The sequence below is a fragment of the Halichoerus grypus genome, chromosome X, assembly GCF_964656455.1.
Source record: "Halichoerus grypus chromosome X, mHalGry1.hap1.1, whole genome shotgun sequence".
Classification (NCBI taxonomy): Eukaryota; Metazoa; Chordata; class Mammalia; order Carnivora; family Phocidae; genus Halichoerus; species Halichoerus grypus.
In genome coordinates, this window is record NC_135727.1 from 10269485 (window position 1) to 10296517 (window position 27033).

Genomic DNA, 27033 nt, shown 5'->3' on the forward strand with positions numbered 1-27033 from the left:
CACTGCGCCATTCTTCAGGATACAGCTCATGTTGCCTCCTGTGGCCATAACAGGCATCATCAAAAACAGCTGTAGTTTAATTAACCAATATTATTGAACAATATGCCAATGAAAGTCACCTGACACCTATACCTTTTCCCTTGCAGAATATTAATCCTGATTACCAAGGATAATTTTGATTGCTGCTACACAACGTAAGTAGAAAGCATTATGTTTGGAACTGCCTTCTCAGCACTACCATGCTGCGTCTTAAGACTCTCATGACCAATAGAAAAGGTTAATGGAAAACTAATGCTTTAAAAAAAGAGTTGAGGGACAGGACTAAGAATTCAGAGCCTTCAAGAGTGAAGGCTTGGACTGGGTGTTATACACAAACAATGAGTCAGGGAACACTACATCAAAAACTAATGATGTAATGTGTGGTGATTAACATAACATAGTAAAATTAAATTAAAAAAAAAGAGTGAAGGCTTGGGATGCCATATCAGGGAAAGAACAACAACTAGTTGAGTCCTGACTTAGGGCAAAGGAAACCCGGGAGGGGTAGTGTAGAAAATTCTTACGTCATTTCCAGCCTCATGAAAGAAAAAAGTCCTGTAGCAGCTATGCATAACAACCTTGTTTGGTGTGTGTGTGTGTGTGTGTACACACACACACAAATATCCATTGCATAGTAACATTTTTATATATATTCACACACGCAATTTTTTTCCTCTCTGCTCTTTGCCCCTTGTTATTTTATATAAGGATGTTAACTACAAGTTAGTCTTCAGATTATATCATGTTTATATGGAATTAGAAGAGTATTTAGTAGCAGCTAGAGATGGACAACATGGCTGTTGGAACTTCGCACTGGAGGAAAGGAAGAAGCATCTTCATTCAAGGAAGGACAGAAAGCATAGAGCGTTGTATGGAAGGTAAATATGTGTAGAAGGATGGATATGGATACTAAGTAACCAAAGAGTGAGTGGTCCAAATGCTCGCTTCTATACACTGCTCTGTGCTCTTGGCCCTGGGACTTCACAAATTCCCTTTCTCCTTTGTCCAGCTCCAGTTTCTCTCAGCATCCCAAGACCCTTCTCTTCACCCACGATGACGTTATAGTTACCTGCCTTCAAGAGTCATAGAAGAACTTCATAGAGTGTCAGACTGTTCTTTCCTACCTCCTAACTTATCGACTGTCACCTTAATCAAGTTTACTTTAGTCTATTTCTTATATTATAACCTATGTTACTGTAGGGTCTTTTGTTACAATCTACAAGAATATTGTAAGCATGAATGAGAAAATATCTGTGAAGCTTCTTAGATACGAAAAACGATACAATTTTGAGCTAAGATTCAATATGGCCAAAGAAATCATTTTCCGTATTAAACCTTTGGGAAAATATACAGGCACCAATCCAGATGAATGACTAATAAACTGAAAGTCAGTCAAATAATAATACAGCAGCAACAGCAGGGAAAATGTTTTTTTCTTCTCCAATAATTTTGTAAAAAAAAATTCAATCTCTAATAGATTGGATAGCAAAACAGGATTTCAGTGTAAGATGCCAATGGCTGCTTTTCTATCTTTCTTCCTTTTTGGAAGAGGGAGCAAGTAGGGGTGGGGCGGGGGGTTGTTTATGCAGTAAAGCATTGGAAATGAGAAGAGTAATGGCAAATCCTGACTACCAAAATTCTAAGGGAATTGGCTCAAATTCAAATGCAACATTTCCTCAAGAATTATTTATTGGTGGTGGACTGGACAAAAGCACAAATTAAATACCACGTTAAAAAAGAGAATCAGAACAAACCAAAGACCAAAAAAAAAAAAAAAAGGTGTAAAGTCTCTTGACATCCATAAACAACAATTAGAAGGCATCATTGTCAGATTGCAGTAGGAGTCCCAAGGCTAACCGGCTCTAAGAAGTAAATTTACAGTCTGTTCTGACCTACTAAAACAGTCAAAAAATATAAAGGAACCCACTTTTCAGTCTTGGTAAAACAATTTCAGTAAGATTCTTCTCTTTCTTGAAATTTTTTTCAAATGACCCATTTAAATATTGTGGCAATTTGTGTATATCGGTAAAAAAAAAATAGTAATAATGTGGAACCAGACATGCTTATATTTAGGATATTATTGCCAGCAGCTCGTATTTCCTGAGAAGAGGTTGGGGTTTTTTGGTTGTTGTTTCGTGGTCAGTAGATAGATGATAGATAGATAGATAGATAGATATATGTTATTATACTTTGCTCTCAGTTCCACTTGAAAAGCTAAACAACATGAACTTCTCTTCTCTTCCTTTGTATGTCACCCTTCTTGCAGTTTTCACCGTTTGGACATCAAATTTGAAAAGATTCTTGGGTGCCTGGGTGGCTCAGTCGTTAAGTGTCTGCCTTCGGCTCAGGTCATGATCCCAGGGTCCTGGGAGAGCCTGCTTCTCCCTCTCCCACTCCCCCTGCTTGTGTTCCTGCTCTCGCTATCTCTCTCTGTCAAAGAAAGAAAGAAAGAAAGAAAGAAAGAAAGAAAGAAAGAAAGAAAGAAAGAAAGATTCTTAACTGTTTTGGTGTCTTCTTTCATTTTGTTTCTTTTGGTTATCTTTGTTGTTCAATTTCTGGCCCTTCTACATCATTTAATTTCTTATTTTATAGAAATTTCCTGTTAATGTCCTCTCCAAATATGTCTGGCACACTGTAAATTTTGACTCTGTATTCTGGAGGAATACCAAAGTTTTGGACTATGTCATCTCCAGAAGGACATACAAATTGTTGACCTTGCCATTTGATGGAAGGCAATGTTCTGATTTTCTTAATTTCCTTGAATATGTGCCATGAAAGCCTACCACTACTGTCTTCGACTATAGGATTTCACAGTGTTAATGAAAGTGAGAAATTTGGTAAAGTTTAAAAATGAGCATTCGGTGGTTCAAGGGCATTTCTATTCGATAAATTATAGAATATTATTTATTACAACATGGTCTCATCTGCTCTATCACTAAAGGAAGAGATCTCGGAGGATAGAGGCAGTGCCTTTCACTTTGGGATTCAGAGCCTTGATGTGTAATAGGTATTCAATAAAGATTTAAAATCAACTGAATGTTATGGTTGAGCAGATTATTTGCAGTCAGGCTATCTTAACTCAACTTCCTATGTTCTTGAATTCATCGAGTTCTTGGAATCTGAAAGGAAAGGCAGTTTTCTATTCCTAAAACAGAGTGAAATATGTTAATTTATTTTCAGTATACATTTTGACTCTTTCAATGTGCAGCTACCAAACCAACAGTTGGGATGGGGATGGGAAGAGGGAGTGGTACTGGTGTGTTTTAATTTTGGAGAGTTTATGTCTATGTGGCCTAAGATGCAATGTGGCTCTCTAGGAACTCTGAGGATTAAGCTTGCCTGTTTTCAGACAAGCTCTGAGTGCAAATGTTTTACAATCAGTGGAAAGAAGCGAAAATGCGTGCTTAAAAAGAAAGTAATTACTTGAAGTGGGTAATGATTTGAATTATGTATAATTTATATATCATATGCATGGCTATGCTAGTTTCTCCTTCATCCATTCTTCCCCTCTAGGCCAATCTGTTCTTGCCACTAGCCTTAATAAACGATAAAAGCAGAATCTCTAATGAATTGGAGATATCTTACATAATAATATTTAATAATGAGCTGGAAAAGAGAACCAAAAATATTTGCCTTTTGAGCTAAAATCCACTTAATCATCAGTTCTTGCCAGTCCTTTGTTACTATGGAATTAATATATGAAATTATTTCCTTATAGTTTCCTGTAATATTTACCAAATTCAACTTATTTTATTGCAAGACATACCCTCTTTAGAAATTTGTCTTCTATAAAATCCTATGATGTTTTACAAGTACTTATTAACAAAATAGAAGCTTTTGTCAGTAGATTTAATTTCAAGTTGAAATGTTAGCGCTTAGAGACATCCAACCTATGTCACAGGTCTTTTGGTTTGCACAACATAACTGGCCAACTGTCCAGCACAGGTCTGAACAGTCACCAAATTTTAAACTGAAGAATGGCATTTCCTACCCTTTTGACAAGAAACCCTCTTTAAGTGTACATGAAGGGGTAGGAATAGAAGATCAGGAAGACCACTGATCCCAAGACCACTGCTCCAACACAGGCATGCCCTGCCACTTGTCATATAGGACAGATTCTCAAGGAGAAGTGAGAGTGGCTATCAATGAGACTCTTCTCCCTTCAAGGTTCAGGAAACTCACATCTCTTGAAACACAGGCAGAGAAATAAGAGGAGTCATCATTATATGGTCCATTTGTAATTTTTTTCTCATTGCCCTGAGTACTTGGATCCTATAGTTTTGGTTTTCTGGATATGCTTTCATCCATAAAGATAATAAAAATGAAATTTTATTGAATAGCTTCAGCTATAAGAAGTAAAATGCCCAACAACTTTTACTCTGTAAAAAATAGTTTGGTTAGAGGTCATACCTTGAACATTTTTTTACATTAGACTATTTTTGCTATGGGGGAATACAAACAGAATCCAGATAATATAAGTTAGAGTTCAATATTTCCAACAATGAGTATTCTAAGAAAAGCCAATTAACAGCAGCTCAGACACATGCCTGTAGTCATCATATCTGTCTGAATAGTTATTGGATGATTGAGATTGAATTAATTTATACATAATTTATCCTTCGATGGTGATCTTAGATATAATTGTATCACATTCTGTCAAATCTGACTTTCTTTTCTCTAAAAACAACACATGCCACGCTCATGACAAAATAATCTTATGGAGGGACGCCTGGGTGGCTCAGTTGGTTAAGCGTCTGCTTTTGGCTCAGGTCATGGTCCCAGGATCCTGGGATCAAGCCCCGCATCGGGCTCCCTGCTCAGTGGAGAGCCTGCTTCTCCCTCTCCCACTCCCCCTGCCTGTGTTCCCTCTCTCGCTCTCTCTCTCTATGTCAAATAAATAAATAAAATCTTTAAAAAAAAGAATAATCTATGGATAGAAGAATGCTAGTTCTTTAGGTCATTAAATTTCTAAAAATACATGTTTTCTAGAGAGAAAATGATAAAATTAGTGCCAAGTCACTTGAACTTTTTTTCACACATGGTACAAATAATGCTACAAATCACAGCTATATATACTGTGGTTCCTTTTCCCCCTTTTCTGTCTCCCTCTCTGTTTTCCCAAAAAGATATTCAGTAACAGGCTTCAGGAAAACATATTTTTAATATTCTCTCCAGGGCCATTATGAGGAACTTCATTGAAATAATGATATTTCCCACTTCTTGTGGCTCTGGAGCACAGAAGATGAGACTCTAGACTGGAAGCAACACTGGAAGAAGACTCTTTTAAAAAATAATGATGGTGTTTGTGATGCTCAGCTCTACAGAGGTTGTTGTTGAGGTTAATGGTTTAAAAAACTAATAATTGATGAAGATAGAAAGGTAACTAAAAGATACCAGGAAGTGTAAGCATCCATGTATTTATTTTAACATAATGGTTTCTAGCTTTTGAAACAATTAAAAATAAGCAAAACAAGCAAATAATCCCATCATCCTCTTCTACTCATCATTCTTATAGAGACTCAGGGTAGAAAATGCATATGCAATTAGCATTCTTTGTTTTTTATGTATCTAAGAGTTTCTTCTACTTACAAATAGAAGGAAATAATTCTCTGTGCCAGAAAGGCACCATTCTAGGTGTTTTGTAAACGTTATCTTAGTTAATCCTCATAAAACTCAGGGAGATTGAGTTTGTCATACCCATTTTACAGAGGAGGCCATGAACGCTGAGAAAAGTTAACTGCCCTAAATCATAGAACTATTAAATAGTCAAGAATTTCACCCCAAGTCCATCTGGTTCCAAACTTCGTGTATTCTTTAAAATCCTCACACATCTCATTTTACGTTTCTTTTTTTTTTTTTAAGATTTTATTTCTTTATTTGACAGAGAGAGACCCAGCCAGAGAGGGAACACAAGCAGGGGGAGTGGGAGAGGGAGAAGCAGGCTTCCCGCCAAGCAGGAGCCCAATGCGGGGCTCGATCCCAGGACCCTGGGATCATGACCTGAGCCGAAGGCAGACGCTTAACGACTGAGCCACCCAGGCGCACCTCATTTTATGTTTCTTTCACATTTACAAATCAGTAAAGATTGCAGAAATTCCATAATGAATTTTCTAGGTGACTTACTAGAGCTTCTACCCTCAGTGAGCTCCCCATCACTGAGTGTATTCAAAGCCCTGAGTGTCCATTTGTTGAAGATTTCAGCTTTGACTGGGAGTGGTTAAACCGTAAGAATTTTAAGGTCCCTTTAAGCCCTGAAATTCTATGATTAACAAGAATGCTATGCACACACAGCAGATACAATGGGCATTCTCTGTGATGCCAGTTTCTCACAGTTTCGGTGTGATCCCTTGGCACGAGACTGGGGACAGTTTTCTCATGAAGACCTTATGTGGGTAGATGTTACTCAATTTGAGTCAGATCAGAGAAACAGAAGCTCCCATTCGGAACTGAAAAAGAAGGTAGTCAATCACAGATACATGACGCTGGCTTACACAGATGTTCTGCTTTCCTCTGACTCACGCTTTGAGCTTCAGAAAGAGATAAATTTTTTTTCTGATATAGTAATTGGGATAGTCACATAACTCACATCTCCATATTATGCCTTTTCTGCCTTGTTTCATGCCCCTGATTTTGCCGCGTGTTTGAACTGTCCAAAGGGAATCTCTAAAACAAAAGAGGAGGGGCTGGAAACAAGATCAATTTTGAAGGAAAGTTTTAAGTTTAAAATTTCTAAGGCAAAACCATACTGTTATAAAAAGCATTGGACAAAGAGACCCTCAATATTTTTGCAAAATTAAAAAAAAACAAACATGTTTTGCTGGCTGGGGATAGTATTCTGGTTCCCTAGATAGAACGGAGCATGGTAAAAATGGAAGGATTCTCATCAACTTTCTGTCTTTCTGACAAAGCTTTGGTTGGTGTTTTGGAACTTGTACAGCCCATGGGAGTAATTTTCACAGTAGATTGTTTGGCTATTAACTTCCTATTTTTTATTTCATGATCTTTATTATCTTTGAGTTGTCTGAGGGCAGTGGAGCTTGTTTCCGGGCTCTAATCTTTGACAGTGAGTGAGAAAGATGGTATTTTTTCAAGTTAGAGAAGACTCAGAAAGAAAACGGGTAAAGAGAACACATGCTATTATATCAGCATCTGTGGCTTAGAAAAATGTTCTTCTAGAGAATATAGGTGGAATGAGTGAGCTGTATGAACGAGTACTCATTAGGAGCCAAAATTACAAAGATCCTTTGAAACAAAATATTCTTCTTTATTAATCCTCCAGAAATAATTTGTGAAAAATCAGCCAATGCCTGGAGTACTCTGATTTCAATACATTAATAGCTGACACCTTAGATTCTGGGGGAGGGGAGGAAGCAGGTTACCAGCTGTAATATGAAGAAGTATCCCGGAAAAATGGAAGGTTATGTGGGTTGATATAATCTAATCAATCAAACAACTAATCTCACCTTCTCCGATTACTCAGTGCCCTACTGGATAGCAGAGTCAGTTTAGAGATGAACACTACTACTGCTTTATCCGGCTCCGTTTAGCAGTAGCAAAGGCAACTGTCTCTAATAAGAGACAATTGAGACATCACAGGTTCAGAATCAACTCAGGTATGTAAAAGAGCAAGATGAATGGAACAAGCCCGCTATTGGCAAAGGGGGAAAGCAGCTGATTTAAGAGACCCTGTCATACATAATTGATCTAAACTGTTTTCCATGTCCTTTATTGGTTTAATCTAGTGTTGCGTATTAATACTTTACTACTTGCAAACATTTGTGTCCCGAGTGTTTATCTTTGAGGAAAAAAATCTATCATGCTTTCCAAATTAAAAGTGCCTTAATTCCTCTGTGGACAAGGAAGTGTGGGGTATTGGGAAGATGTCAAAGACCTGGGGTCAAATCTTGACTGTCACTTACTACTGTGTACCTTGAGCTAATCATTCAACTTCCCTAAACCTTGATTTTTAAAGAAGAAGAATCTCTCCCTTGCAGTATTCAGAGAACTAAAGAACTAAAGAAAATAATGTTTGGAGGCAAATATGGCTAAGAAGAAGAGGCACTCAATAGATAATAGCTTCTATGGTATGGATTAGATTATGATCTGAAAGCTACCTTTCAGCTCCTGATTTCCACAAGATTTGCAAAAATGAGCAATTAGTACAAGGTTTCTCAAAGCGTATGTGATTAAAACAAAAAAGGCTTCCATAGTCAAATAAGTTTGGGAAATGTTACATGCTATATATCTTTTCCCCTTGTAAGTCAGAATTCATTTTTAATATAATTGAATTTCCTGAGAAATCCCAAAGTTTAAAAAAAACTGTGTAGCTTTATGGAAGCAAGGGTCTTCTAAACTTATTTGATCTTAGAAACGTCTCTTCCCAGAAGATATGTTAACATCCTCAGAAATTTCTTGTATTCCAATTTGAGAGATGCCAAATTTGTAATTTCTTTAAATGCCAGAGTATAAATACATTTTCGAAATTAAGATACACTGAAAGATCTGTGTGTGATACCTGGATATCAAAATTAAGGCTAATTTGATTTTAAACAACAACAGGACAGGGGGTCCCTGGCTAGCTCAGTCGGTAGAGCACGTGAATCCTGATCTCAGTTTCAGGTTCCTGAGTTTGAGCCCCACGTCAGGTGTAGAGATTACTTAAGGAAATTAAAAAAAAAAACAACCCAGCAGCAAAACAAGGCAGGTTAAATGAGGAATATGAGAGTGCAAGACCACTGACAAGGGCCAAGTTTTGTTGGTGTTTTACTCATTTGTGAATGGTAGCGTTTGATTGACTAAAACTGCCTTTGGAATTAAGGATATCCAGGAGCTTGGTGAAATTCCTGGTGAAGTTGTTTATTTGCCCTGAAAGCGGGAGACACAGCAAATCGGTGTAGTCCTATGGTTCCAGTTGTACTCCTGGCAAAGCCAAGATTAAGTACGATGGAACATTTGTAGAAAAACAATGAGGCTATTGCAAATCTGTCTCACAATATTTGCATTCATATATTTTAGGAAGAACATCAACTTTGTGTTTCTTTCCATTGCCATAAATAGTGCTGGAGTTTTCTTAACACTTTTATTTATTTATATATTTACTTCCTTTTTTTATTGTTTTATTATGTTATGTTAATCACCATACATTACATCATTAGTTTTTGATGTAGTGTTCCATGATTCATTGTTCGCGTGCTCCATTCAGTACCTGCCCTCTTTAATACCCATCCCCCCACCCCTTTCCCCTCTAGAACCCTCAGTTTGTTTCTCAGAGTCCATAGTCTCTCATGGTTCCTTCCTTTTTTTAAGCTAGCAATTTCCTTTAGTTTACTATTGTTCTATATGGATATCACGTGTCATTCTAGGAGCTAGAAAAGAGACTGCAGGACTAAAGGATTGGGTTTTTAAATTTGAAAGCAAAAGAAGCAGAAGGCATGGAAGCTGTTACTTCTATGTTATTTTTAGGAGTATCCACTTTATCATTTTTAAGCAGCAAAATATTTTATTTGAAAGCATTCATTTTAATGACTTAGATACTAACCACCGAAATGTTTTTAGTACTATTATTAATTGTAGTTTATTGATGTTCTAGCTGTACTTGTTTTCAGACTTCTGTCTCCATACCCATATGAAAAAGAGCATTTCACAGTTATTACAGTCAAATTATAGTCAACTCTCAGAACAGTTTCTAAAGTTGAATAAAGGTAGGCATTTAAATCATCTGATATTTACTGTCCAAATCTGGCCTTTTCAGCTCTCACAGTGCTTGGAATGTGCATTATATTTTCAGGTAAAATTTTTTTGCTCATTCTATTGAATCTTGTTAACATTTATAGTAAAGGACAAACAATTCCTCTATCCTGATAAAATATATTGTAGCTTCCTGAATCCTTTGCATTTAGAATAAATGCCAACTTGTTTTGGTATCCATTACCACTTTCAAATTGCATTATACAATATAATGCAAATGTGAGTTCTTAATTAGCAGGATCTGTTTTGTTCAAATGTACAACAGTAGAGGGATTTTTCAACATACTGCAGCTGTTACCTATGGAGGAAACAAATCTCACCTTACTAAGGAGCTGCACAAGTGCCTATGTTGTTATGGACGGATCCTTTAGTGTTTCCTTAAGTAATGCTATTTCGTAACGGATTTCACATGGAATATAGCAAAATTTACCATTGCTGCCCACTCAATTTCTGCCTCTAGGTTTTTAAAAGAGAAGACGAAATTTTTAAGGACAGTAAAGTGTGAGGGTAGAGAAAGGATTCTTTATGAAAGATGCAATATTTACCAAGGTCATAAGAAAATATGCCTATATACACGTATCTATTTAAATATTCATTTAAACATTGTACATGCATCTCTATATACATGCTGTGCCCAGCAAACATTTGCATGAATATAACCTGAAGGCAGCCTCATGAAATGACAAAAATGAAAAAATTTGAACTTATATGTGAATAGATACCACAGATAATATAGAAGATAGGACACTACCCACAAATAATGTAATAAATCCTTTCCTCATCGGATTTTTTGCCTAGATTTGAGGCCTTTAAACATCAACCAATTATGGTAAATGTTTAACTGTAGGAGTTCGGGCAGACAGCCAAATTCTGGTTTCAAAGCTATTGCTAGTTTTAGTTTAAAGAGTTTTTCATTTTTAAGTAAAAGCATTTCTGGGTACTGACTATATACCCTATTGTGGCTAGAGCGACTGGAATTTGAATAAGTGGATTAGGCAGAACATAGGTCGTGAAGAAATGGGCCCTGCAGTAATTTACCTGAAATGTGGCAAAGAATGGGCTAGGAAAATACTTGCCTTTTATAACTTAGCTCTATTTACCTAAAGCCAGTTTATCCCCACAGACACAAGGTAAAGAGAGAGAGTTGTTTTTCTTAGCCAAGCACCTACAAAAACAGCAAGGTTGGGGGGGAGGGGAGTAAAACGACCGTTTTAGCCTTTCCTCGTTAGGAAAGCCAGGTATTTGAAATACATACCAGAGAGCCAATGTCCCCCGCCCCACAGGTACATTTGCTTTCTTGCCAAGCTTATTAACTAAATTCCCAGTCTGCATGAAACTCGTTTCAACATTAGCCTTTCCCCAGGATATTCCTACTCTCTTGTGGAAGAACTAGCAAATGGGTAGAAGGGCCTAGACAATCCACACGCTGGATTTGCAGCTTCTGGATATTTGAGATTCAATTGCTAAAGCCACTTTGGTATAGCCATGATAGTGAGGGGGCTACTGAAGTGACTTTTCGTAGTCCCTTCCGTTGTCTCCTTTTCTGACTCCCCAAGGTATCCCGTGGGTCTCTCTTCCCGCACAGCCCCCAAAGCTCCAAACCTTGTCCCCCTTCCCTAAAGCCTCTCATTCACCACCACCCTCCCCAACCAAAGTCCCCTCCCGGTCACCACCAAAGCCCGGAGAAGTGGAACGCACACAATGCCTCCCTTATAGGGCTCGAGCTGGGAACTGGGCATGCTCAGTAGCCAAAGCAGATTTTTTTTTTTTTTTCTTCTTCTTCTTTTGGTCGCAAGTGAGGCATCTCTCCCGGTCCCACACCTCTGTTTCCTCTATCCCTCTCCCCCTCTCCCCACCCCCAGCTCTTTAATCGTCCTGCTTAACCCGTTCTACACCGAAGGCACGCAGAGTTCTAAGGTGCGGAGAATTAACCCGTCTCCTCCTAAACCCACTAAATAAGTCTCACTCTGGGCTAAAGCTTCACACTTTTGCCTTAAAGCCCCCAGGCCCTTACGCGCAGACAGGTAGGGGGAGTGAGGATACTACTGGATCCCAGGAAACTGGTCCCAAGAAGGCTCCATCCAGGATCGCCCGCTGCCGAAGAAGTATTCCCGGAGCCCTCTGATCTGCGGGGTGACAATTAGCCGAAGGTACTGTAACCGTTATACAAAGCCCAAGTGCGATTGTTGCCTTTGAATGTCATTGTTGTTGACTCACCCCCCTCGATCCTGGAATTATTCAATCCCGCGTAGACTCGACGACCCTGTCTACCTCCCTCGGCCCCCCTCCCCCACCTCCGACGTTTCTTTGGCTTTGCCTGGGTTCTTGGTGGCTCTCTCAAAGGAACGCCCCGTGTGTGTGTGTGTGTGTGCGTTCCTTCGTTCTTAGGGGACTGAGGGAGGAGAAAGGACTCGAGTGTGCGTGTATGTGGTGGGAGGATGGAGGCTGGCGCGCTCGCGTTTGGAGACTGGGGTCTCTGCGCGTGAGGAAAGGGGTCGCTCCTCCCTAGGGGGTGTTTTAGGCATAAAGAGGGGGCGGATGCCTGGAGGAAAGTGCGCTTTCTTGGCGTGTGGGTAGAAGAGGAATCAAGTGGAGGTGTCTGGATGGGGGACCGGGGGCCTCAGCAATGTGCGGGGGTCGAGGTTCCTGAGTTTAGGGAGGGAGGCTGCGTGTGCGCGGGGTGTGGGGGGGCGGGGGCGGGGATTCGACGCGTGTATGTAAAGGTGCAGCCCGTGTGCGAGGGGCTGGGTGCGCGCGCGGTGTCTGGCCGGGTGCGCGCGTGCGCGCCGCTGCCCGCCCGCTTGCCTGCGAGGGCTGCTTGGTGGGTTTGACGGGCGAGCCGGCGCGGAGCAGCTCGATCCCGGATCACGTAGAGACCATCGTGGAAACTGCAGAGCGGATCACGGCGCGGCGGGCCCTGCGAGAGCTGCTGGGCTCCGGAGGTGGGTGAATTTCCAGCGGGGCTGCGCGAGCTGCACCGCCACTCGCTGCCTCTTCCCCGCTTGGTTCAGCAGCACGAGTGTATGTGTGTGTGTGTGTGTGTGTGTGTGTGTGTGTGCCCGCGCGGGCGCGCGCGCACGCGCGGAGGGGGGCAGGTAGCTTATTATTTTTAGTTTGGGTCGTGTTGGTTTGGGGCCGGCCGAGTGGCCAAAGCGACCATAGTGGCTACTCCACCACCACCCTGCTTGCCTACCCACGGCGCGGTCGCAAGTCCCTGAGGACCAAAAGAATCCGGTGTCCTTAACATCACTGCCTCCCCGGGCAGCCGGGGCGGCGGGGAAAGTGTCCTGGTCTAGGGCGGCTCGGGCTGTCGGGGCCGCTGCGCTGGCTTTGTTTTCTGCGCCCCCCTCGCAAGCACTCTAGGCGGACGTGGATCTGGGGCTCAGGGCAGTGGCCCCCGAGCTGGTCGGAGATTACTGGCACCCAGCAACACAGGGAATACGCGAGAAGCCGATGGCTAACTCTAAAAGACCTGCAAAGCCGGGCAAGTGCTGGCAGCGCGACTTTGCAAGATGCCCAAATGTTGAGCTGATTTCTGGCTTGGTGAGAGCAGCACTCTGTGGCTGGCCGCGGGGGGGGGGTGGGGGGGGGAGTTGGAGGGGTAGCCTGGACCCCCGCTCTCGGCCACAGAGCCACCGGGTCACTCTGCCTGTGACAAGCGGGCCAGTGATGCCCCAGTGGCCCTCGGCCTCGTGGCCTGAGCTGGCCGTCGCTTACCCCTCCTTCAACCACCGCACGCCCGGGTCTAGAGAGGCCGATGGAAACTCCAATAGCTGCCCGTTGTGGGACGGGAGCGCGCGGAGAAATGTGTGCGCAGCGGAGCTGAAGGCCCCCGCGACATCCCGAGCGGTCCCCGCCTCTGCTGCCCAACCCACGAGGGCGCTGCTTGGGCCCGGGACCCGGGAGGGGGCTGCGCGCCGGCTCCGGGCACCGGGATGCGGCAAAACATTGCGGTACGCGCCATCGCCGGCGCCCCTCCAGCCGCGTCGCCGCCGGCCCGAGGTAGCGCACAGGGGGCGGCAGTGACCGCGTCTTTTGGCGGAGCCCCCCACCCCCGCCTAGGCTGGCGGGCAGAGGTTTCTCCTGCCAGCTCCTGGGGAGCCACCTTGGCCCACCCCCCGCAGGCATCTGTCCCCCCGCAGGCCCGCTCCTTCCGCACGGGCGCGGAGCCCCGGGAACGGCACTCGGATGGATGCCGGATATGTGGTAAGGCTAGCTAGGTTTGTGCGGTCCTGGCCGGCTGTGGGAGCCGAGCGTCTTGCAGGGCACAGAGATCGAGAGACGGAGAGGTAGATGGGGAGACGGGCCGCTCTTGGCAGACGCGCCGCTCTCGGCAGCCCGAGAGATGGCTTTTGGTACCCAACTCATACTTCGTGGGTTTTTTTCTTATTTTCCTTTTTCCCCCAATTTTAAAATATGCATGTTTTAGTGGTACCATGTGAATGGGAGGTTTCTTTCGCTTACATTCAGTGCCCCCTTGCCCTCTTTCTATCTCCATTCCAGCTCTCTTGCCTCCTCTCACCACTACTCCATGGTCTCTTGCCCTTTTGGTCCCTCTTCCTTGGCGATCGACTCCCCCTCTCCCTCGCTTGACACTCCAGCTGCCTGCGGCTTTCTCTGTTACACAGGAGATGCATTTGGGAACTTCCTAGCTTGTCCTTGTGGCTTTTTTCCCCCTTGCTATTTAAAGTAGAAATTACGAGGAGGAGGGCAGCTCCTTATGCAATTTCAGATCTGCTGATGCTCCTTGTTCTTGTTTTTGTACTGAATTCAGGTTATTCGGGATTTTTGTTTTGTTTTATTTTGTTTCTAGTTTGGTTGATTTTTGGCTGGGGGTTAGTAACAAGAAATGACTCAACTGAACCAGAATAGCTGTGAAAACCACATCTATAGGAAGGCAAAATGATCATGTGAAATTTTGATTTTACAATGAAAGTTGGCTTGGATGATGTCATACTTAAGAATTTATGACTTCTTTTTGCACTGCCAATCAAACTATCACGGTGAATAGGGGAAATGCATGTCTATATGGCAGGCAAGGAGCATCTCGGCAGTGTTGGCTGTATTCTGAACCAAACTACTTAAAATGCAAATCTTTCTGGGTCGTGGCTAATGGATGGTCTACCTTGAGACATGGTTGGTTTTACCATTAGCTGATTCCTCGTGGGCAAAATAAACAAAGGAGTTTCTGTGTGACACTTCTTTGTATCATTCCCTCATCGTGTGTTCCTGGGTAATTTGTTTATTTAATTAATATTTGGTGGTAACCATATTGAAATTGCAGCGAACTTCCCATTCAAGATGGAAAAGACTCACATGGCTAAAACTGCATCAGTAAAATGCACAGTGCTTGTTTTTCCTTTTAGGCTTTTCCAGGAAACATTGCATATATTTATATATCCATGCTGTATTTAAGGAAATGGCTACAAGGGGTTAATTTGCTAAGCATTAAACTCCACTAGGTGATTCGTGATTTGTTTATAGACAGAGACATGGGGTGGTGATATTGGGAGGGGATGTTTGGGAAGTGATGATTTTAGGACATTTACTGTACTAAATGTATCTGGTGCTGCAGATAAAACCACTCAAGGATTGTAGTGTGTGAACTCCTCTTCCTCAGCAGTGCTAGTCTGTGGTCAAAGTGAAGGAGATTAGCATCTGAGCCAAGTGTCAGTCCTCGGACCTGGGTTCAAAATGGCATGTAAAGGAATAGAAGTGGGCCAGGTAGGCAGGAGAGCCAGTTCTTGGGGGGTGGGAAAGCTGTCTGGACGTCAGCTAGGCAATTGAGGAGCAAGCAGGTTTCTCTCCTGCTTTCTGGGACCCAGAGACAAAAGGCTCCCCCCCACTCCTTTGGAGATGACTGACAGGAAATTAGGTACTGTGTATTTACTTGAAATTAAAATTTGGCCATTTCCTACTCAGTTATTTTTCTAGAACCTCACTGGGTCATCTGTGTTTTTTAAGGCAGCCATGTACAGGAGTGAACTGGTTCGTGGCAGTGTGCTTACCTGTGGGCTGAAGCTCAGGCAGATCTCTTCCCAGGGCTCCTTCTACCTTGATCTTTTGACTGTCCCCTCTACAGCAACCCAGTCCCTCCCATTGCCACCCTCCGTTGAATCCCAGGCTCTACTATCTTCTCTGTTCAGCCTCTTATCGAGCTGAAGCCCAGAGAGCAGACTTCTACAGATTGAAATGCCTTTGTGGTGCAAACTACAAAGGCAGAGTTGATGGCCTGGGATCGGTCATTAGAGTTGCAAAAGGTCGTGTTCAAGGGTGGAATTTGATAGCCCATGTAGAGAAAATATTTTTTGATTGTAAAGGTTTAAGCACAATCAAGCCTTTTTCTCCTGTTGTTTGTTGGGTGTTATGCACGTGTAAAATGTATAAACTACAGGTATGGAAATAAAACTGTTGGCATTTCTGGTGATTATTGTTCACCTGAGTGAGAATCCTTGCAGAAAACTACAAAGCTAACCATTGCAGCCACGCGCTCACTACGGTATGATGTAAGCGCAGATACTTTTTCAAGTAATGATCATTGAAAAAATGTTTTCTTTTTATTTTGTAGATTATTTCTCTTTATTCAGAAGCATAAAGTTGTTTGCTGATTGCAAGAAGATGTTTCTTTGGCTCTTTCTGATTTTGTCAGCCCCGATTTCCTCGGCAAATGCAGATTCTGACATATCGGTGGAAATTTGCAACGTGTGCTCCTGCGTGTCAGTCGAGAATGTGCTCTATGTCAACTGCGAGAAAGTTTCGGTCTACAGACCAACTCAGCTGAAGCCACCGTGGTCGAATTTTTATCACCTCAATTTCCAAAACAATTTTTTAAATATCCTCTATCCAAATACATTCTTGAATTTTTCACACGCAGTATCCCTGCAGCTGGGAAATAATAAGCTGCAGAACATTGAGGGAGGAGCCTTTCTTGGGCTCAGTGCATTAAAGCAGTTGCACTTGAACAACAATGAATTAAAGATTCTCCGAGCTGACACTTTCCTTGGCATCGAGAACTTGGAGTATCTCCAGGCTGACTACAATTTAATCAAGTATATTGAACGAGGAGCCTTCAATAAGCTCCACAAACTGAAAGTTCTCATTCTTAATGACAATCTGATTTCATTCCTTCCTGATAATATTTTCCGATTCGCATCTTTGACCCATCTGGATATACGAGGGAACAGAATCCAGAAGCTCCCCTATATCGGAGTTCTGGAACACATAGGCCGTGTTGTTGAACTGCAACTGGAAGACAACCCTTGGAACTGTAGCTGTGATTTGTTGCCTTTAAAAGCTTGGCTGGAGAATATGCCATATAACATTTACATAGGAGAGGCTATCTGCGAAACTCCCAGTGACTTATACGGAAGGCTTTTAAAAGAGACCAACAAACAAGAATTATGCCCCATGGGCACGGGCAGTGATTTTGATGTACGAATCCTGCCTCCGTCTCAGCTGGAGAATGGCTTCACCACTCCCAATGGTCACACGACCCAAACATCCTTACACAGATTAGTGACCAAACCACCGAAAACCACAAATCCTTCCAAGATCTCTGGAATCGTGGCAGGCAAATCCCTCTCCAATCGCAATCTCAGTCAGATTGTGTCTTACCAAACAAGGGTGCCTCCCCTGACACCTTGCCCGGCCCCTTGCTTTTGCAAAACACATCCTTCAGATTTGGGACTGAGTGTCAACTGCCAAGAGAAAAATATACAGTCCATGTCTGAACTGGTACCAAAACCTTTAAATGCCAAGAAGCTGCATGTCAATGGCAATAGCATCAAAGACGTGGACATCGCAGACTTTGCCGAGTTTGAAGGACTGGATTTGCTCCATTTAGGCAGCAATCAGATTACAGTGATCAAGGGAGATGTATTCCACAATCTCACTAATTTACGCAGGCTCTATCTCAATGGCAATCAGATTGAAAGACTCTATCCTGAGATATTCTCAGGCCTTCATAACCTGCAGTATCTGTATTTGGAATACAATTTGATTAAGGAGATCTTAGCAGGCACCTTTGACTCGATGCCAAATTTACAGTTACTGTATTTAAACAATAATCTCTTAAAGAGCCTGCCTGTTTACATTTTTTCGGGAGCACCCCTCGCTAGACTGAACCTGAGGAACAACAAGTTCATGTACTTACCTGTCAGCGGGGTCCTCGATCAGCTGCAGTCTCTTACACAGATTGACCTGGAGGGCAACCCTTGGGACTGCACTTGTGACTTGGTGGCGTTAAAGCTGTGGCTGGAGAAGTTGAATGACGGGATTGTCGTGAAAGAGCTGAAATGTGAGACACCTGTTCAGTTTGCCAACATCGAACTGAAGTCCCTCAAAAATGAAATCTTATGTCCCAAACTCTTAAACAAGCCATCTGCGCCATTCACGAGCCCTGCACCTGCCATTACATTCACCACCCCGCTGGGTCCCATTCGAAGTCCTCCCGGTGGCCCGGTGCCTCTGTCTATTTTAATCCTCAGTATCTTAGTGGTCCTCATCTTAACTGTGTTCGTTGCTTTCTGTCTTCTTGTTTTTGTGCTGCGGCGAAACAAGAAGCCCACGGTCAAGCACGAGGGCCTGGGGAATCCTGAGTGTGGCTCCATGCAGCTGCAGCTGAGGAAGCATGACCACAAGACCAATAAAAAAGACGGACTGAGCACAGAAGCTTTCATTCCACAAACCATAGAGCAGATGAGCAAGAGCCACACCTGCGGTTTGAAAGAGTCAGAAACCGGCTTCATGTTTTCAGATCCTCCAGGACAGAAAGTCGTTATGAGAAATGTTGCCGACAAGGAGAAAGATTTATTACACGTGGATAGCAGGAAGAGACTGAGCACAATTGATGAGCTGGATGAATTATTCCCAAGCAGGGATTCCAATGTGTTTATTCAGAATTTTCTGGAAAGCAAAAAGGAGTACAATAGCATAGGTGTCAGTGGCTTTGAGATCCGCTATCCAGAAAAACAACAAGACAAAAAAAACAAGAAGTCACTGATAGGCGGCAACCACAGTAAAATTGTCGTGGAGCAGCGCAAGAACAGCGAGTATTTTGAACTGAAGGCAAAACTCCAGAGTTCCCCTGACTACCTACAGGTCCTTGAGGAGCAGACAGCTTTGAACAAGATCTAGGTCATGCAATCTCACTTCATACAGAGGACATTTATTTAATGATGAAAGTGCCTTTTGTTGACTTCTAACTTCCAAATACTATATTATCAATAGGCATAGAGGCAGGTGTTTCCGAGGCTGTCTCATTAACTGTAGCTGCAAAGATGTGTCCAGTAGAAGAGAATTTCCTTAATAGATTTTACTACATAAAACCTATACTGTGGAGTCCTGTGGGGATACTGCAAACTCTATTGCCAAAGGGATGCTTTATATACATGATACACTGAATTTAACCTCAAGAGGCAAATCTGTTTTGTACCCCAATGCAAAACCTTCGTCTCTTTGTGCTTTGTAAAGCAAACTCAAGAAAACTGGTACCAGTGTTTGTACCTCAGCTGGGTCCTTCATCTTGCACGTAGATTAAGTCGGTGGAACTGGAATAAATCCTTTTGATTTGTGGCATTGTAACAACTCTGTGTAAAGATTATCTGAAAAGTTAAAAAAAAAAAAGCATGCAAAGAGAGAACATTCGATAGTATTTGTAAATCGGTAAACTTTATGGCCTGCATCTTGAAACCGCTGGATTTATAATGTTAAATTGTGCAAATATTTGTTTAAAATATACCATGCATTACATAACTATAAAATAAATTTGAACACTTTAAGCATTACCTGTCTATACATAAAACCTAAAAGAAAAAAGTCAACGTGAGTTACATAGCGTTTGTGGTGATCTGAAGAAATACATGATGTTTATCAGAATTAAACAAGGCTCAAATTAAACTAACATTAGAGTTTGTTCTCAGTTATGTGAAATACCCACAATCCTTAAAGGTTGTCCAAAATTAGCAAAGTGCTTACCGTGTGAGCGCACCCAAAGCTATTTTTGTAACATAATTCATATTTATGAAGTACTTTGTATACTAAATAGGAAAATATGTACTCCTTAATATGTATTTAATATGCCTGACTTGTTTTCCTGATCACAGGGACTTTATCAATAGGTATAAATTTAGACAGAAAAAAATATACCAAACCGAAACTGAAGCTTCTGTGTACAGAAATATTCTGGACATTGTGATCAGGTATAATTTAAAAACGAAACAGACAAAAAAAACCCCACAAAAACACAAAAATACAAAAAAACAGTTCTGTGCTATTCTTGAGAATTTAGCATATTATCTTCAGATTTGTTACCAACTGTGCATTTTAAAATAAGTTCCTTAGTTTTATAGTATCGTGTCTGGGGCAGTTGTTACTTGCCATCAGTTGTCTTGCTTTTCAGGATTCTATGAGCTTAATTCAAATAGTTTTCACTACAAATATTTAAAAAAAATTAATGAGTAAGGTTAATAGTTATATCTCGTATGCATCAGTATCCTGTTCTGTCATCATTCCAGCTACTATCAGATAATCCAGTAGAGCAGTGAACATCATGGTGATCTCGGCTATCAAAGCCACACTGTAAAATGCTTTCATTGGTCTCAGATGAGTTCACAGTCTGCAACTATAAATGATATGCCACTGTGTTTGATTGTGCTGTTAACTTCTAGGTCAAAATTGGTCAAAGGAAGGACTTGATAATGGGAGACATTTGAAGATTTTTAGGAGCTCCCAATTAGCAAAGTGACATCCTGAAACACATTACCTTCTTGGCCTGCCTACATATGTATATTTCTTTGTGCTCCATCTCTTATAATTACTATATTAGTCAGTGAGATGACCAAGGAGGTAAACATAGGCATTCTTCATGAACTTCAAGTGGCAGATGTTTTGGTGCAGCTTCCAGAATGATGTGGCGGCTAAAGATGTAACAGTAGTCCCTTTATTAAGTACTAATTTCAGGGCTTTATATGTTCCAGGATAAAAAAAAAAATAAACAACTTGGCATTCTTAGAGGGTGTGCGCGTATGTGTGTGTGTGCCTGTGTGTGTGTATTTGGGTGTATATGCATACATATAGATAATCTGGAGATTTTTTTTGAAATAGCAGAAAAAATTGTCTCCATATGTATGTGCTGGTGCTCTTAAAACTTTAATGTGTAATTTTAATTTTCATGACAATGTCTGTGAAAACTTTATATGAATATTAAAAAAATACAAACAAATACTTGCTTTCTGATCTTGAAAGAAAAGACACGAAGATGTGTGCCCAACAGCGTGTTTTCATCTACAATTTCATAAGGACTTTTAATATGCCATTACCATGCTTGCATTTATCCATGGATTAAAGGGCTCCTAATGCATACTGACAGGATAAAGACGCAAAGGCTTCAAAGAAAGTGTTTTAGTTTATCCTGTCAATAAAGTATGGATTAAGGAATCTTAAGTAGACACTTATGGGAGGAACCGGAAAGCTCTATCCATGATCTGGGGATAATAGGTCATTGGGATGATGCCTTTTATTCAGTGTGGTGATGCTTTGAAGATGTTTCAAGGTTTCTGCAGTTGTCAATGGCAAGAGTACCTGCCACCATCTCAAAGCTTGCTGTAGCATATTGGCTATCTCATACTCTTCTGCCGAAAGGTATAAATGTTCGACATTTTTTAAAAAGTAATATCAACGTGTGTGGTTATTTGGAGGTTTTAACTGTAAGTGAATGACAGTAACAAATCCTTGGTTAAGGCCAATCTATTTTCCTTAACTGAAGTCATTGTGCCTACGTTATACAGTGTATACTGTTTTGCACCTGTCTCTCATTAGTTCTAGTTGTACATTTTATGATAATGTAGTTAGGCATAAGTTTTGAGTTGAGTACAAGAGCAGTTAAGATACTGTACATTTTGTTGGCTTCAACTATAACCTTGATGTTAGTTTAACCCCTTGAGGAATGATCTATATTTCAGTGCAGCATCTTTGGTAGAATTTGATTCAAATCTAGAAAATCCAAGAAGAGCTCACTTCTAATGTGGTCTGACACATCATGGGCTTCTTGGCATTGTATCATGTGCTTGGACTCTGTTAGAATGATTACAAAGAAGATTAGATCGTATGAAATTAGTGAAGGGGTTGAGATAATATATTATGTCCGTGTAATATAAATCAAGTTTTAAATTATTTTTTTATGAAATCAATAAAAATGATTCAATTCTTTAAAAGTAAATCTTTGTGTAATTTTATGAGAAAGCAGCTATTAAAATACAGTGATTCAAGTCTATAAGGCAATTTATGTTCTATATTTAGTTTTCCATTCTGAAAAATAAACTGAATAAATATATTAATTAGCAAATCATTTAAGACCAGCTTTCTCTTGTTGCTTTTTCAAAGCATTTTTATTTCTTTAAGCCATAAGGATGCATAAATTATACAGGGCATGGCCTCATGAGTAACGTCAGCAGGTTTTGCAGAAATAACAAAACACATCTAGAAATGTATGGCAGTAATAGTAATCTATAATATCTTTTGCATGATTTGTACATTGACACTGTATGAAATGAGCACAGTGAATTTTTTTGTTTTGTTTTGTTATTGTTGTCGCATCCAAAGAGCTGGGGAGAAAATATATTAAGAATGTATTTATAATCACTATTTTGAAATAAAGTAAAGAAAACACATTGTATTATTTTTACCCTGATTTAATTATTAGTATTTTAGGTTAGCTTATAAGATAAAAATCCAGTCATGCTATAAAAGCTAATGTAAATCATGGAAAGAAACTGTTTTAATGACTTTTGTTTGCTTTTAATAACATCAAGCTATCAGAGAGAATTTATTAAATGCCATTTTTATGAAAGTATTAATAAAATTGTTTGCTACAATGGTATTTCTGAAGCCACAGTTTGTTAAATATATTTATCTTTCCATTATCTTTCAGAAGAAATAAAGCAGTAACCAAATTGTTCTTTTCACCTAGATTTGAGGGTAAGATACAGAGCTTTAGAATACTGTTTGTATTAAACGTAATTGCTAAATCTCCGTTAAGAGATGCTTTCTTTTCAGACATCTTTGCAATCTGTGTTCCTTTCCACTGGCAGCCCATTCCCATTAACCAGTTGGGATCTGACATAACTGCAGATAAGCAAATATTAGTATTCAATCTTAACTATTTAAATGCTTCTGCACATTTCCTTATGGGAAGAGATGTAAAGAGAGAGGGAAACAGAATATAAATGAAGAGTTTTGTGGTCTTAGGTCTTATACCTAGCTCTGCTGAAGAAGTGAACAGTACATACAAGTGCTTTTGGACTAAATGTTTTACGTATCACAGGATATATATCCCGTGATTGTATGACTCATTTTAGTTCTTCGTGAGTACTGAGCAGAGGGCTTTGGGCCCCGGCTACCCAGTTATGTAGACAAGTGGTATCAGATGAAGGTTTGGCTTCATTTCCAGTGCTCATTCAGTTAGTCACTATGGTCAGATGGGCTGAACTAAAATATCCTGTTTGTGGCTTCACTTACCGGGAATAACTGGCAACAAATATCAAGTTCACCTGATAATCGTTAACCCTCAATTTTGTATTTGCTGGTTATCTGTCCTTTGTTAAATTAAAAGCAAACAGGAGGTTAAATGAATTTTAAATAACGTATTGGGACAATATTGCCCTTAATCTAATTTTGAATTTTGTTTTGTGTTAGTTTCCACTGGTTGATAAGATTGCATTTCAGAAGGGGAAATCCAGGAAGGCAAACTGTGTTAACTATCTTCTATGAAAGAGTAGGGCTTCTTAAATTTTGTAAAGATTACATTTAGCCTGTTGTTCCTAAGTCTACAGAGGGAAAATGAAGTGGGGCTGTGAGACAACTGCTTAAATACTTTGAGCCAAATAAATGCTGTTGAGAATAAAAAGATTCGGATTTTTCATTAAATCGTAATAATTACCAGATCCATGGACTACATTACCCAGAACCAGGAAAGAATTACTCAGCCCTCCACCTTAGTTTGCTTTTGTAGACCCTGGCTAGATAGAAAGTCTAGTGATTTCATTAATATGTCAGAAATGAGAAATTACTTAACTTAAAAAGCTCGTGAATAAGGTCTTCAGAGAAATTATAAGACTATGTAATGAAAAAATACAAAACATCACTTTCAAATTAGCTATAGGAAGGAAATAGTCTTCTAAAGTTTCTGAACAACACATTTCTCTTAGTTGGCACCTTACAGATACTAGATCATGTCCTGTGTTGCTGGTTACCAACGTGAGGAAGCCATGTTGTGCAATGGATACTGCTCATGGAAGTCTTTGAAAATCATAGTAAGCTCAGTTCTCCCGACTACGAATTGCAATGTATATTTTCATTATTGTTTCATGTAAACTGAAGCATTGTGGTAAAATTCTGGAGTTGATATTCAGTAATTTTAATGCTGTTTTCACTAATAAAAGTCTTTTCTTATAGGTCATATTTGTAGCCATTTAGTGTGTTTATTAGTGTGAAATTGGTCAAACTCAACATCAAGAAGAAATGCAAATAATTTGGGTTTGGGCCAATGCAATTGTTTTTAATAGGCCAGGTCTAAAAGAAAAACCAAATAAAACGGAACAAGAGGAGGCCAGGTCCACCTACCTGCCTCCCCCCGCCCCCCAACACACACACATAGGAGTACACACAAATAGTGAATTATGCACAAAGGGAATTACTTAGTTGATATAAACAAAATGTTTCTGCCTTGACTACCTAGATTTTCCAAATCAAAGTAGGTATTGGGGCCCCAGTGATAAATGTCCTGCTTTTTTCTTCACTTTAAATGGAAACCTGACCACTGTGTTCATACATACTAGAAATTTGGCCCAGTTACCTCCCAGGACTTCCTTGGATTTCAGTGATGTCCACTGTCTTGATATTTGGTTTTGATTTTCCTTGTTAACTTTATCATCATTATCATCCTTTCATCTGTAAGCGTATTTAAGGCACAGTGCTGTATGGAACTCCCAGGTAGCCAACCAAGGTACAAATCAATGCTGCAGCTACCTTTCACAACTATTATTCAGAGAACCATGTAGAGACATCTAGATCCAAAAAAATGAAGCCCAGGGAAGGATTTGATTAGACATTATTAGAACATGGAGGTTAAAAAGAAAGAAGATCAAGTAGGTTGCAAATTACTGATCAAAGAGCTCTGTACCTAAAATCAGGGAGGATAAGGACAAAGGAGTATTCAGAGGGGGAAAAATGTTTATTTATCAAAAGAACTCAGAATCTGATTCCTAAACAAGAATCATGGCAACATAGGTCAAATCATAGACTTCTTTCTCCTTATTCTCTCTCTCCACTTTATTTCTTGTAAATTGACATGAAACCTGGGATGTAGCAACACAACGCTAGTAATTCGTATGTTTTCAAGGAATTCACTGTCAATTAAAACAACAGGTTACGTTTTCAGCTTCCGTGGAATCGTTTCCGGGATGACTGACATCACGAACTGACTGATTGTCAGGGCCTCCTGGTAGAGCTCTAGCTGTAAAAAAAAAAAAAAAAAAAAAAAATAGGCAGTGCTGGTGCTTAATAAGAATAGGAAGTGAAATATGCATAGTACATATAATGAATTTTGATAGGGAGCAAAAGAAATCGATACAAACATTTGGGTTCCTAATCCCATGGTAAAAAGCTGCTAAGCCTTTTGATTTGTTTTCAGAAATTGTATTTCAATACAAATTACCAAGTGCACATTTCAAAAGCCATTTCCTGCAAGAACCCCCAGGAAGCCATGTCTTTGCCATGGGTCTCCTTGTTCCGTAGCAGGATGTGTCACATTTGCCAAGTCCTCCCTGCTGGAAATTCTTCTCTTCTGCTGCTATGAACAGCCAACATCATCTATGGCACAGCCTAGCTCAGGGAGATTTTTTTTTTTCACTGCTGTTTGGTCGTTAGTGACGGGACACACGAAATAATCTAGGCTTCTATGTCCAAACATATATTTGCCATTGTAGTATTACCGCATCTAGAGAGCATTTCGATTGAATGTGTTTTCCACATTGCCATTTTTGTTTTTTATTTACCAGTTATCTTCCAGGCCACAACAGCTACTAGTTGTTTTATGCCTAGCTCTCCTTCAAAGTGGAAAGTAATTCCATCCTGGAAACTCACAGTTTATTTATAGAAAGAATCATCACACTTCTATCTGCTCATTTCCTTCTATAACTTCCAGAAATATAGAAAATTTAGTACAGTAAGTGATTGATTTAAAAGGAAGTCCTGCTGACACAAAAATAATTATAAGATGACAGAGTGAGTTATCGGGTGGGAAAGCCAACTTTAGGAAGATATTTCTTGTGTCTTAGATCTCTTTGCAGCGGAATCGAAGGGCAGCGCCTTAACTCCAGAGCTGGACTCCGAGAAATCAGCTTGCACTCGGGAGTCCCTGCAATAACTAAAGAAGTGGGCAGGTTTGCCATGTGTTGCCATAAACATGGCTGTTATTTTCTCCTTGCACTATTTCAGAAAATTGTCATTTGCTCAGGTTTGGCACAGCTGCTGAAATGCTGCTGTATCAATTCTCACCGTGAAAATTCACAAAGCATTTTTTTTTTTTTTTTTTTTACTGTATGTAACTAAGCAGTCACACAGAAATGTGTATTGGAAACTGGATAAAACCATTAGGATTAAGAAGGGAACTAGCCTGTCCTTAGGAAAAGAGGGCTTCTCAGAGAACCCAAACACCGGCATTTTATAACACTTACATCAAGGTAGATCACCTTCCTTTGAACATGTCGGCTTTTTTGTAGGCTTCGATATGTGCGTTATGAGGGAAGTAGGACTCAGTTCCGGAACAGCATTTCCATTCTCTGCACAGTCATCCTGGTTGCTTAGATGCGGCCGCAGTGTAGAATGTGTGAGCACTAACTGGGTTATTTAATCTCAAACGCGTATCTGATTTCAGCTGCTCATTTGACTATAAACATATTGATGAAGGCCAGTTGCTGACGTAACATAGTGGTCTTACGATAGAACTAAATGGTTTTTATTCCATCTTAAAGGTTATCGGAACAGGGGTAAACCAAGAGCCTGTTGGTAAATAGTCACCTCCAACGTTTAAGAACCATCACAGGAAGATGGGATATACATACTCCTTGAATTTGCAAATCAGATCATTTCATCCCCATTCCTTTTCTTTTGGAAGAGCAACTAGGGCTAGAGAGGGAAGGTGACTTGCCCAAAGCCAAGTAACATATTAAGACCAATCTGGTCTACAAC

General features: G+C 40.6%; 1 protein-coding gene and 1 long non-coding RNA gene across 6 annotated transcripts in view; one reads left to right on the forward strand and one right to left on the reverse strand.

Annotated features, from left to right (window-relative positions):
- Positions 1–12400, reverse strand: part of LOC144380591 (uncharacterized) — a 157187-nt gene extending 144787 nt beyond the window's left edge. The window contains exon 1 of the long non-coding RNA XR_013444799.1: positions 12004–12400. This is a non-coding gene — a long non-coding RNA (uncharacterized LOC144380591). The remainder of the gene's footprint in view (positions 1–12003) is intronic.
- Positions 168–21007, forward strand: SLITRK4 (SLIT and NTRK like family member 4). 5 transcript variants are annotated; one of them, XM_078065220.1, is made up of 2 exons: positions 168–194; positions 16355–21007. In XM_078065220.1, the coding sequence occupies exon 2, from the start codon at positions 16405–16407 to the stop codon at positions 18919–18921; it is 2517 nt and encodes an 838-aa protein (XP_077921346.1). In that variant the 5' UTR covers positions 168–194; positions 16355–16404; the 3' UTR covers positions 18922–21007. The 5 variants fall into 5 exon arrangements, with proteins under 5 accessions (XP_077921346.1, XP_077921345.1, XP_035950181.1 ...); XM_078065219.1 differs by lacking the exon at positions 168–194 and adding an exon at positions 11589–11936; XM_036094288.2 differs by lacking the exon at positions 168–194 and adding an exon at positions 12529–12728.
- Positions 21008–27033: the final 6026 nt, after the last annotated feature.